This window comes from Sus scrofa, chromosome X, assembly GCF_000003025.6.
Source record: "Sus scrofa isolate TJ Tabasco breed Duroc chromosome X, Sscrofa11.1, whole genome shotgun sequence".
In the NCBI taxonomy this organism is placed as follows: domain Eukaryota; kingdom Metazoa; phylum Chordata; class Mammalia; order Artiodactyla; family Suidae; genus Sus; species Sus scrofa.
In genome coordinates this window covers 8,870,205-8,882,631 of record NC_010461.5, presented here as the reverse complement: position 1 = coordinate 8,882,631, position 12,427 = coordinate 8,870,205, and the positions used below count along the sequence as shown (strand labels likewise).

General features: G+C 47.6%; 1 protein-coding gene across 7 annotated transcripts in view; it reads right to left on the bottom strand.

Annotated features, from left to right (window-relative positions):
- FRMPD4 (FERM and PDZ domain containing 4) overlaps positions 1–12,427 on the bottom strand; it is an 826,395-nt gene that overhangs the window by 568,802 nt on the left and 245,166 nt on the right. For 2 of the 7 annotated variants that reach the window (XM_021080620.1, XM_021080623.1), the window contains exon 1: positions 9,156–10,737. The exons of 3 other annotated variants lie outside the window; for them this stretch is intronic. In XM_021080620.1, the coding sequence (XP_020936279.1) occupies positions 9,156–9,187 (32 nt within the window). In that variant the 5' untranslated portion in view covers positions 9,188–10,737. Of the gene's footprint in view, positions 1–7,889; positions 8,199–9,155; positions 10,738–12,427 lie in introns of those variants that run through there. 2 more of the 7 variants (XM_021080631.1, XM_021080622.1) reach the window with 2 other exon arrangements.

Below are 12,427 nucleotides of genomic sequence, written 5' to 3'. Positions count from 1 at the left end.
GCTGGTAGAGCTTAGAGCACTAAAACACAGATTTCTTAGAAGTCCAAGTTGATGACTTTTTAGCTATTAATCATAGAAACAAACACTTCAAGATGTCAAAACAGAAATAAAAGTTGATCCTCTGAGACCTAGTCCAAGAGCAGGCCATTGATTTTTAAGTCGTACCCTCCTTTCTATTCCGGAGCATCATGGTCATTGTTCAGCTAAACAGATTCCAATAATTCATTTGCAAGACATGTTAGAATGAGCTGTATCTGACTTTACTCACTTATTATTTAGTATGAAGTATTCGTCATATGCCAACGGCTATAAACCATACTTGAAAACATATTTCTAAGAGAAGAGCGCAGGAGGAAACCACCACATCTCTTTGCCAGGAAACAGTGTGAATGTTAACTTTGTTATCTAAAACTGAGGCTTTGATTTCTTCAAGATACTCAGCAGAGCTTAGGTACGTAATGACCTAAATCGCTCCGACGCGAGGCAGCATACTTTGGGGACATCTTTGCTATGAAGAACCAAAGGCAGTCTACCGTTTTTCGTTATGATGCTCTCAATCAGATCGTAAGAAAGCTGAGTTAAACTCACCTGCAGACTGGAGTTCCCGTCGTGGTGCAGCGGAAACGAATCCGACTACGAACCATGAGGTTGTGGGTTCGATCCTTGGTCTCGCTCAGTGGGTTGAGGATGCGGCATTGGCGTGAGCTGCGGTGTAGGCCGCAGACGCGGTGGCTCGGAGCTGGCGTGGCTGTGGTATAGGCCGGGGCTACAGCTCCGATTAGACCCCTAGCCTGGGAACCTCCATATGCCATGGGTGCGGCCCTCAAAAGACAAAAGACAAAAAAAAAAAAAAAAAGAAAGAAAAAGAAAAACTCACCTGCAGACTAATACAGCCTACCTCTGGCCCTCTGCCTACAATTAAATCCACTCAGCTAGTTTTCTTTCCATTTGGAAAAAGATTAATGAAGGTCATCAGCCACTAGGACCAGGTGGCTCAAGTGTACTGTAAGGAAATACCAGGCCGTCTCTGTGGACTTATCAATTCTCGGCACACAACGGTTGAGGCTGTACAAGAACTGCTGCCCGTTCTTTTTCCATCCGTGTTAAACTAGAAGTTGAAAGGCTTATGGAAGGCGAGCATCACTCTAACAAACATCTCTTTGGCCCAAAGAAAGCGGGCCAACTTAGTGACGAAAGAATAAGCACACAACATTGTCCCTTGTTCCCAGTGCAATACCACTAGGGCAATTATACTGGGGTTTTTTTCTGCCTTTTAGGGCTGCACCCACAGCATATGGAGGTTCCCAGGCCAGGGGTCGAATCGGAGCTGTAGCTGCCGGCCTACGCCAGAACCACAGAAACACAGGATCCGAGCCGTGTCTGCAACCTACACCACAGCTCATGGTAATGCCAGATCCTTAACCCACTGACTGAGGCCAGGGATCGAACCTGCATCCTCATGGATACTAGCCAGGTTCATTAGCCATGACGGGAACTCCTGTGTTCACTTTTGATGCTCTATGTCCATAAAATTAAGTAAATAACCTGAGGTCAGAAGTTTAAATAAAGATAAGGTCTACATTAATTGTTAATGTACACTGGTGAAGGCATGTATTTAATATGCTAAATGTAACATGGCAATACAGTTTCTCTCCTTAACCAAACTTGAGCCAGCCTCCTCTGAGCCACCCCTCCACTAGGCCTATAAGGACCTGAACAAACACCAACTACAAGGACCTCTAACAGCTCAAGGCAACATCCCCAGGATGACTCTAGCTCCCCTCAAAGTGTCTGTTTGAGAAAATTCAAAGCAGTAAAAGAACTGACTATTTTAGGAGTTCCCCAGTAGCCTAGCAGTTAAGGACTCAGCATTGTCACTGCTGTGGCTCAGGTTACTGCTGTGGCTCAGGTTTGATTCCTGGCCCAGGAACTTCTGCATGCCGTGGTTGTGGCCAAAAACGGACTCTTCCTGCCACACCCGAGGATGGGCCCCTGTCTCCCAGGCTCTGGGGGAGGGCAGGAGCTGAACTCTGATAAGATTCAGTTCACAAACCCAGACGGCTTTCACATGGACCAACCCCCTTTCTGCTTTTTGTAATGTTCCCCTTCCTGCCCATACTGAGCCCCAGCTCTTTCTCTCCCCATCCCCTCATTCTCTCTTTAAAATGCCCAGTCACCTCTGCACAACTGGAAGTTGTGCCGTGTTCACACATCGGCCTATTTCCCCTACTGCAAGAGTGTTTTACTGATTAAAATCTGGCCTTACCACTTGAACTAGTAGTTGGCTCTGGTGATCTTTGACAGTGTGTCTCTGGTTATACATAAGTCCACATGCACATGCGGATAATGTAAAGAAGAGAATAGGAAAATGCACTGTTTCACCCAGGAGTCAGTAAACTGTTTCTGTAAAGGGCCAGAGAGTAAGGATTTTGGCCATATTTGCCTGCCCTAAGGGCTCTGGAGCATCTACTCAACTTTGTGGTTGTAGAGCAAATGTAGCCACAGACAACATTGAAATGCATGAGCATAGCTGTGTTCCAATAAAACTTGATTTAGAGACACTGATACTTCATATTTTTCTCCTTTTGATTTTTGAACCATTTAAAAATTAAAAGAAAATTTAAAACCATTCTTAGTTCACAGTCTACACGAAAAGAGCCAGCAAGCCAGATTTGGCCCACAGGCCATAGTTTGTCAGTTTAACGTATTAATAATTTTCTTTCTTTGCTATGATGAGTTTCCAAAGTTCAAGATCATTTGATGGTAAGAGCGGGAGATTTAAGGACTGTATTTCACAACAAACTAAAAAAAAAATGCTCTCAGTTTTTTCCCATTGAGCCAAGTATGAAATCAGTTTTAAGTCCATTCCTTAAAAATAAATTTTTAAAAATAAATTTCTAGTTCATCAATAATGGATATTCTCTCATAGCTAAACATCCATGGCAAACTCCAAATGGAATAATAAAGTTGCACTCTCTGTGTGTGTAAGTATGGAATTATTAGGGAAATGCAAATCAAAACCACAATGAGCTATCACCTCACACTTGTAAGCAGGACTATCATCAAAAAGTCTACAAATGTTGGCAACGATTTGGAGAAAAGGGAACACTCTTGGTGGGAAGGTAAATTGGTACAGCCACTGTGGAAAACAGCATGGAGCTTCCTTTAAAAATTAAACCTAGAGCTACCCTATGATCCAGCAATTCCACTGCTAAAAATATATCTAGAAAAAAAAAACCAGTTATGCTAACTCGAAAAGATACATGCACCCCAATGTTCATAGTAGCATCACTTACAAGAGCCAAGATAGGGAAGCCAAGATAGGGTCTATTGACAAAAAAAGAAGGTGTGGGATTTCCCTTGTGGTGCAGCAGGTTAAGGACCCGGCATTATCACTGTAGAGGCTTGGTCACTGCTGTGGCTGGGGTTCAGTCCCTGGCCCAGGAACTTCTACATGCTCAGCCAAAAAAGAAAAAAAAAAAAGATGTGTGTGTCGTGTGTATGTTATGCACACGGCACACAAAATGGCATGTTACTCAACCATAAAAAAGAAGAAAATTCTGCCATTTGCTGCAACATTCATGGACGTAGAAAATATTATGCTGCCGGATACAGAAAGACAAATACTGTATGATATCACTTACATGCGGAATCTTAGAAAAATAAAACGAATGAATGTATACAGCAGAACAGAGACCCACAGATAGAGAAAACAAACTAGTAGTTACCAGTGGGGAGAGGTGAGAGAGGGGTATAGGATTGAGAGATACAAACTATGTGTAAAACAGATAAGCAGCAAGGACATGCTGTACAGCACAGGGAATTATAGCCATTACCTTGTAATAACTTTTAACGGAGTAAAATCTGTAAAAATACTGCATCACTACGCTGTACCCCTAAAACTAATACAACACTGTAAATCAACCATACTTCAATGAGGGAGCGAGGAGAGCGGGGAAAGAGAGAGGGAATGAACAGCTGGAAGGTTCATAAGCAGAAAATGATCGTTTCCAAGTCATGCTTTTCAAGTATAAGTAAGTTTCACTTCAGCTGACAAGTGATATCAAATGCTGATAGCAAGAAGGTGAACATGAACTTGCTCCAAACAGAGAGAGCGAGAGATGCTTGAAGTGGTCCATAGCCTGAGCCAGACTCCCTGCCCTGGAACTGCTAACGACTAGACTTTCACAGCTGCAAGCTAGCAACCCCTGGCAAAGCAGAGTTAAAAATTCCTAAAAGAGGAATCTAGTTCTGTTATGAAACTGTTCATCATTTCACCTCCTGACAGCCACGAACACCAGCAGAACTCGGAAAGGATTCAGACGATGAGCAAGGAACATTTTTAATAACATTCAAATCCAGAGTCTTTGGGAGTTTTTTCGTCACTAGCCTGCAGATCCCTGTCCTCAGCAACATTAACGCAATTACTTGGGTCAAAAGGGAGATGGGGAAAAAAATTGACCTTGGCATAGTTTCTTCCACTTCTCTTTTTCCCCGGGAAATATTTACTTCTGAGTAAGGTAAAGGCACAGAATAGAAGTTGAGAGGTCTCCAAAAAGGTTTTACACAAAATCTAAGGAAACTATAAATACGTATTTTTTGTTCTCCTTCAAATGTAGGAGACTTGTAACAAAATCAGCACACTTGATTATTAGTCACTGCTATATACAAGATAACCCATGCGACTATAAGACAATCTAAAACAAAGCAGCCCTCCAATGTACCTACCACTACAAGGAATAATCTTCATATGAAAAATTGGGACCCAATCATTACCTCAAAGTGTGCCATTTTGCTTAAAGAAATCTTCATTTTTTTTTTTTAATCCAAGAACACATTACTTAGTTTAACAACACCCCTTGGAGTGTGGGGTTTCCAATGACTTCCCTCGGGCAAAGGGGGCATGATCATATGTTTTTCCACTGAACTGCATTCTTTCATAAACATTTCAAAGAGTCCATCTGCTTTACAGATGAAACAGTTGATACAAAGAACAGTAACAATAAAAAATATATATATGCCTATTTTTATACTATTACTGGTTTATAAGGCAATCATCTGTAATGCTCTCATCTACAAGGATGGGAAATGATATATAACTGTTACCAAGGAAACAGTGAAGTAAAATTGCATGTAAACTATCAAGCAGTTTAATAACCAGAAAATTAGAACAAGAAAAAACATCTTCAGATAGAATCATGACACACTGTGCCACCCACGATGGACGCAATCAAGGGTCCCAACTTCCCAGCTATTCCAATGCCTGGTGGTGCTTTATTTTGTTTTCTAGTGATGATGGTAAGACGGGACTGGGTTGGCGAGGGGCAGCTGGAATTGTGAAGTCTCACAGGAGTAAAAGGGGCAAAGATTCTGGGAACAAGTGGTTAAATGCCGGTACGTTCAAAAGTCAAAACAGGCTGTGTATTAATTCCCATGTGCATTAAGAGTCTCTTGGAATTCTCCGTAATTACCACTTTCTTTACTCACCGGTGGGACAGTTAGCAAATATCAGACAGCCAATGCTCTCTAAATTAACATTTAGAATCTCAAGTTCAACTCACTCTGGAACCAAAGGCAAGGCTACGGCCTGGGCTGTGTGTGCGCATCTCTAAACCGGGAGAATTTTAAGCACTCGAAAGTAACCATGCTGATCAAAGCTAAATCCTTTAGGAAGATTATCCATTCCGAAATCAGGAAAATCCTGCAGTGTAAGCACTTTTAGACTGCACCTTTGAGAAAAGAACTTGATTTCTGTAACAGTGTTTAAAACACACACACAAGACTTTATTCCTTCAAGGGCAGAAACAAGCAGCTGCAAACATGTGTTTTTGCATGCTGATGACCCTCTAAAGGTATTTCTATTTCAGCCTGGGGACCATCCTTGAGCTCACGCCGAGAAACAAGAAGAATTCTTATGGATGGGAGATTTCTTAATCGGCACATAAGCTCAGAACATGTGCAGCTTCTCTCTTTAGAATAAACACTCTATTTGGATCACGTTAAGGATAGAAAGTGAAATTCACACTCATTTACTAAATTTTAACCTCTCTTTAAAATAAGATACTAATCACCCACAGCCCGGCTTGGGTTTTGCAAAAACTCAGATTTGTGAAAATCACGAAGGCATCCTAGAATTGAGGAAAAGAGAATGAAACAGCTTTTCACTGATACCTAGCACTGTCTTCCCCCAAACTCCCAAGTTTAAGGACTGAACCTAGGCGCTAGATGTTACCATCAGCTTAACGTTTTCAGCAGCCGAGGCCACCGACATTTATCTTGGATACTCTGAACCACCCTATGGGCTGAATTTCTCTTTCCCTTGGGCAAGCTCTCTGTCCATCACAGATGCCACCAGGCAACCGCTAAACTATTACTCACAGCCGTTTCCCATCCACGGTTCGTGATTTGACAGCTGTTTATAATCCAGCCACAGGCAGCAGCACGCAGGAAAGTTAACAGAATAGAGGTGTGAAGCCATGGCCCTCAATGATATCGGTGTGAAAGCAAACAACTGGCCACACTCCCATCATCCCTTGCTCAACTTCAAAGTCTTCTGATGTGCGTGGCAACACCCCTTGGCGGGCTTCTCCCAGACAGACAGACTTACCCATCAGCGGTATGCTTCACGTCTATCCAGACTAGGTTACACTGGGGCCCTCGCCCTGCGAAATCTGCCTGGAACAAGTGAGTGGTGAGGGAAGATGGAGATGGGCAAGACCCGATCAAGACCTGTGGCCGTCGGAGAGAAGCCCATCTGAATGACAACACCCCAACGCAGTGTTTCTGAAACGGTGACCGGGCAAAGTCCACATACATGTCTGATCAGGGCTACCTGAGGCTGCTCACGCTTGCCTGATGCAACTGACACCTCACCTGGCGGGACTGTCTTAGGATGGCAAGCAGGTCTAAAGTGCTTCCCGAAGACCACTACAGTTTCCCCTCCTTAGGGCCAGGCAGTAACTGCTGGAAAGAGCTGGGGAGGGAGGAGGGGGTGTGCGCTGAAGGCCAGGGCTTCCAGAGACTGGGGCAGAGAAGGGGGGGCGCGGGCTCCTAAGAGTTCTCCTACCTGCCGGGCTCTTGCCTGTGAATGCCACACCGCGAGGAGCACAGACCTGCTTCCCGGGGGTAGATGAAGTCTTCGGAGGTGTCACTGGGGGAGGAGACCTAGGAGGAGCGCTGGGACCAGGTTGCGCCTAGGCGGCCCCAAAGTGGAGGTGTTCCTGCTCTATCAACAGCGCCGGAGAAATCTGCCCGAACCGATGCTTTTTCTGGCGTTTCAACAACATGGCCACTTGGAAGCAAATCTCCACAGCTCTCCAGGCTGAGAACTAGTTACCTCAAGAGAGGTTAAAGGTCTTTGTTTTCTGTCTCCATGACTTCAGCCTCTGGGTCACTGCTGGGAACACCTGACGACGGGTTACCTGGATCAACCTACAAGCGGACTCTTGGGGGTGGGGGGACGGAGGCCTGATTTAGGGGCGGGGGGTCACTCTTGGTCCCTGCTGCTTGGAAAGCAGGAACCCAAGCTCTAAGCACTTCGGGCTTCCCGTAGCAGGCGCGATCACAAGCGTCTCTTAACCCTGAATTATACATGGGACCCAGGCACCACTGGGGCTTTTCCTAAGGCAAAACAAACTATCCAGAATGCTCGTCTGTGCCGGAGGGCGCGCGCATCTGTGAATGTGTGGTCCACAGCCGTGGCTGCACAAGCCCCACGAACCAGTGGGAAAGAAGTTGAACGCGGCAGCCCCTGGCCACCTCGTTTTAGTTCTAGCTTAAGCCCCGCTGCTCTCTCGGGCTCCTGCTTCTCCCCGAGGCTCCCGAAAAATAAAGCCCCAAGTTGCCCGCGGCGGGGGCCCTGGGTGCACGCGAACCGGCGCGGCCCCTACCTCGAGAGCTTTGCAATCTTCACAAAGCTGAAGACATCCATGCAGGCAGCCGGGGACCCCGAGCGCGGCGGCTCCGTCGCCCCTTGTCACGCCAGCAGCAGCGGCAGCCTCGGCAGCCCCATGGCCGGCCGGGACCTCAGCGCGCCCCGGGGCTCGAGTGGCGGCGACGGCGGGTGGCGGCGGCGGCCCGGGAGAACCCGCACCTGGAGGCGGCGGCTGCTACCCCCCTCCGGCCGCGAGCTGCGTGTGCATCCCCGGGCAGGACCATGGATGGGCGCCGGTGTCGGGAAAACTCAACGGAGAGGGGGCCGGGCCGGGTGCGAGGGGCGGGGGCGGAGAGCGCGGCCCGGGGACCGCGGGGCGCCGCGGGGAGGCGAGGCCCGGACCTGGGGCGCTGCTCCTGCGCCCCGGCCCGCCGGCCCCAGCAGCCCCGCGTGCGGAGGAGGGCAGACTGAGCCGGGAGGCGGCGGGCGAGCCCGGCATACGCGCGCGCACCCCTCCCGGCACTGCAGCTGCCTCCCTGCCTCCTTCCCCGAGCCCAGTCCCTTCTCCTCTCCCCACCCCCAAGCCGCGGGGTTGGGGGGGGGCGCTCTCTGGGCACCCGCGGCGTGTGCCTCCGGATCCGAAAGATCTGATCCCACCGGCTCGGGCACACCGGGAACCGGGAACGCTACCCCCTCCCTCCCCAGACCTAGGGAGAGCCGGGCCACCGCAGATTGCCCAAAGCCTCGATGGGTTCCATAAACAAAACTAGCGACCGGGAAGGAGCGGGGATGGTCGAGGCTGGCTGGTTATTCCAGGGGAAGGGGAAGAAGGGGAAGGGGAAGGGAGGGAGATGCCCAGCTCGGCGGGCTGGATTTGGAGAGCGCTCAGTTCCCACTGCTCCCCACCGCACCGCACCCCCCCCCAACCTCTGGAGCGAGACGTGACAGCTGGCTTGGCTGGGAAGGTGTGTCTTAGGACAGCAGCACCGGGAAAGAGTCGGAGAAATAAGAAAATAAGAACGGGAGGCATGGGGGGGAGGGGGCGGTGCACACGGCTGCTTCTTACTCGAGGGGCAAAGGCACGAGGGTCCCGGGAGCCAGCGGCGCGGAGACGATGAAGAACGGGATTCAGAATCGAAAGGCAGAGAAGGGACGGGAATGGGGGTCTGGCAGGCGGAGCAGCCGCCTTCGCCAGCTGAGCAGTGGGTGAAGAAGGGGGGAGAATAACCCATTCTCAGAAAACAAAAACACAAAACAAAAGCACAAAAACATCAACACTCACCTTAGGCAGAGTAAACTCCAAGTTGCAGCCATTTAGAACTCCTAGGCTTCTCTTTTACATAATTGTCTCGGATAATCACCCCTCTTCATTAACTCAGTTTTATCTCCCCGGAGGCTCCGGATTCTCCGGAGGGGGGGGGGGTGGGGGCCTTTTCCTGTTTTCTTCTCTTGGAGACTCGAGGCCTCTTCTCCGAAATCCTTTACAATTTCTCCCCAGGCTCTCTGAAGGTCAGATGGCTGCCCAAAGTGTGCTCTCCCACCCAGAAGCGTTCACCTGCTGGCAGGGCCACCGCAAAGAAAAGATGCCACCCCCGAAATGTTGGAGGATCTGGCCAGCTCGCTGCTAGCTCTCCAAGGGGATTAGAGAAAAAGGAAATAGGTTTAAAGTTCCCAGACTTCTGCTCCTATGCTGGTCGGTTGCTGTATTTAAAGTCTTCAGTATTCAAGCCTAGCATTTCCACTTTTTTTTTTTTAAGGCGTTTCTTTCAAAAATTAAAATCAGTAACAATCTGAGAAATCTAAATGACTTGAGACTCAGGCACACAATTACCTGATTTTAAAAATAAGGAGGATCAATTTTCCTTTAGCTTCTTATAGATAGGCTGGTTTAATTTCATGAATGGATTACCACTCTTGATCAGAGGACCTTGGCTGTTGAACCCCCCTCTTGTTTGTGTAAAATAATTATAGTTTGGGTCTCCACGGTGCTTTATAATTTTGAAAGCGCTTTTGCATTTGAGTCTCATAGCAACCCTGTCATAGAAGTAAGGCAACATGTTTAAAAAAGAGGAATCTTATTTTTACACGACAATCTATTCTCAAGGCGTTTTAATGTGGGTCACGTAAGGTTACTGATCTAAACTCTGCGAGAACTCGTCCTTCTCTTCGCAGCTGAAGGAGCACTCCTCCAATGACCACCAAGGCCCTAGCGGCCTGGCCCCTGAGCTCTCTGGCCTCGCCCATTGTTCTCACCTCACTCCCCGCAACAAGTTTACTAGGCCCCAGCAACACCAGCCTCTTTGTGCTCTTCAAACTCTGCAGGTATCCCCCCATCTCCCACCTTTGGCTCCTTGCAATGGTTGTTCCCTCAGCTTAGAACCATCCATTGCGCAGCCATCTCCTTCACCTCATCAAGTCTTTGCAGAAATAGCACTTCCAAAAAGCCACCTCTGAAAAGCCTATTTAAAATTGCAAGACCCCCACACCCGGAGACTCCAAGGCCTCATTAACTGTTTTTTTCTCTTGTTTCCATAGCACTTATCACCCACTAGTATCTTATATAATTTATTTTCATTTCCGTTGCTTCTTGTCTGATTCTTTGGCTGGAATAAAAGCTCCGCAAGGGCAAGGATCTTTTTTTGGTTTTGTTTCTTGGTTTGGTTGGGTTTGGTTTTTAGAACAGTTCCCTGGATGCAGAAGGACCTTAATAGATAACTGTCGAATGAATGAATTTATGCCTGTTCGATTCACAGCCAAACCAACGCTGGCCAGGCATCCCCAGTGGCTCCTGCTCCCTCTCTGACCTCGTCGTCGTCGATGTTGGACCATCTGCCACCACTCCGCCAACCCTAGCACCCTTCACCCTCCCTTAGAATCCTGAGGAGGGCCGTGGAGGCCCTCTCCTCTTCTCCAGGGATTTTTCTACTTCATCCCATCTTTCCCCAAGAGAGGGGGCCCCCCCATACCTTGCCTCATGTCTGAGTACACATCTGGCAGGACAAGACCAGCCCTTGATCAGGAAAGGGAAGTAAACCAGTGCCTCTGGAGAATGTGTTCTGAAAGAGCGCTACCTTCCTTCTACAGCAGAGCTGTTGGGATGCCCTTTTAAAAAAGATACCCCTATTAATCAAGATTTCTTGCAGATAGCAACTAGCTAGTTATTCAACAGTGAAAGTGACAGGAAATAGGCATTGTGTTTACTTGTAGAGAGACAACCTCCCTTCAAGACATCTGGTCTACCTGGAACAGCTTGCTGTTGGGCTTTCAATCTGTGCCAGTTTGTGCGCTACAGTTATGAATGGTGCAGATGCTGACTCTCCACAGCCTAATTGCCACCAGGGGGAAATGACTGGCTTCTCCAGGTCTTTATATTTCTCTGGTACATTAATTATCTAGGATGTTTCCTAATGGATTGATTTTTTTTTAAGCAAAGACATTCTCCTCCTCCTCCTTTGTTTGTCATGAACATAAAAATGGAAGACTCTGCTCCCTTGAAACGAACTAACACAGCCAGTTTATACCTTTAAGCTTTCTTGGCAGAAAGACAAAGATTTGAGTCGCTGGTCTCTAGGCTCTGTTCCGTCTCTGTGCCAGGTGTGTGCAGCAGAGGTTGGGATAGGTTTCTTTGTCTAGCATGGAATGGATCTGCCCCAAACAAAAGCCGCTGAGTGGCATTTGGGTACCTATGTGATTTTCTGAGGTTCTATCTTCAGCCTGGAAAAGCTCTAAGGCATCCTTCTATATCCTGTAGAGATTTACTCATTGAAAATGATACTACCCAGCCTTGAGAATCTGTCGAATTTGCTTTATTTGGCTCCAAGTGACATTTCGTCACTTCTGAAAACAAAACACTTTCTTTTTTTGTCTTTTTAGAGCTGCACCCGCAGCATATGGAAGTTCCCAGGCTAGGGGTTGAATCGGAGCTGCAGCTGCCACCACAGCTACACCACAGCCACAGCAATGCCAGATCCGGGCCATGCCGGTGACCTACACCACAGCTCACGGCAATGCTGCATCCTTAACTCACTGAACAAGGCCAGGGATCAAACCCAAGCCCTCATGGATACTAGTCGGGCTCATTGCCACCGAGCCATGATGGGAACTTCTGAAAACAAAACACTTTCACACACTGTGGAATATATTCACAAATAAGAGACTTAAGGGCAAGTCATTTAACTTCTCCGAGACTCAGTTTCCCCACCTATAACATGGAAAGGATGATAAATTCCTACCTTACCTAGAATGAGCCCTCAGGTTGGACACCAATTCAGAGCTGAATACACGTGAATTGAAGCACGTGGTTATTAACTCCAGAAGGATTTCTACAACTGGCTTGAGCCTTAGCAGGAAAAGTTTCAGCCTCTTGATCATTACTTTGAAGGTGAACACATCTGATTTGATTGATCAGAGGTGGGTGCTTTGCCTAAAAATCAATCTCGTTGCCTGGTCAGTCACCAAAACCCTAAGCAGTAGTATCTTTTCTGCTCTGAGGGCTTCTCAGGGAAAAGAGGGAGGCATTTCTTCGTTACTATCAAGACCTTATTTCAAGCGAGT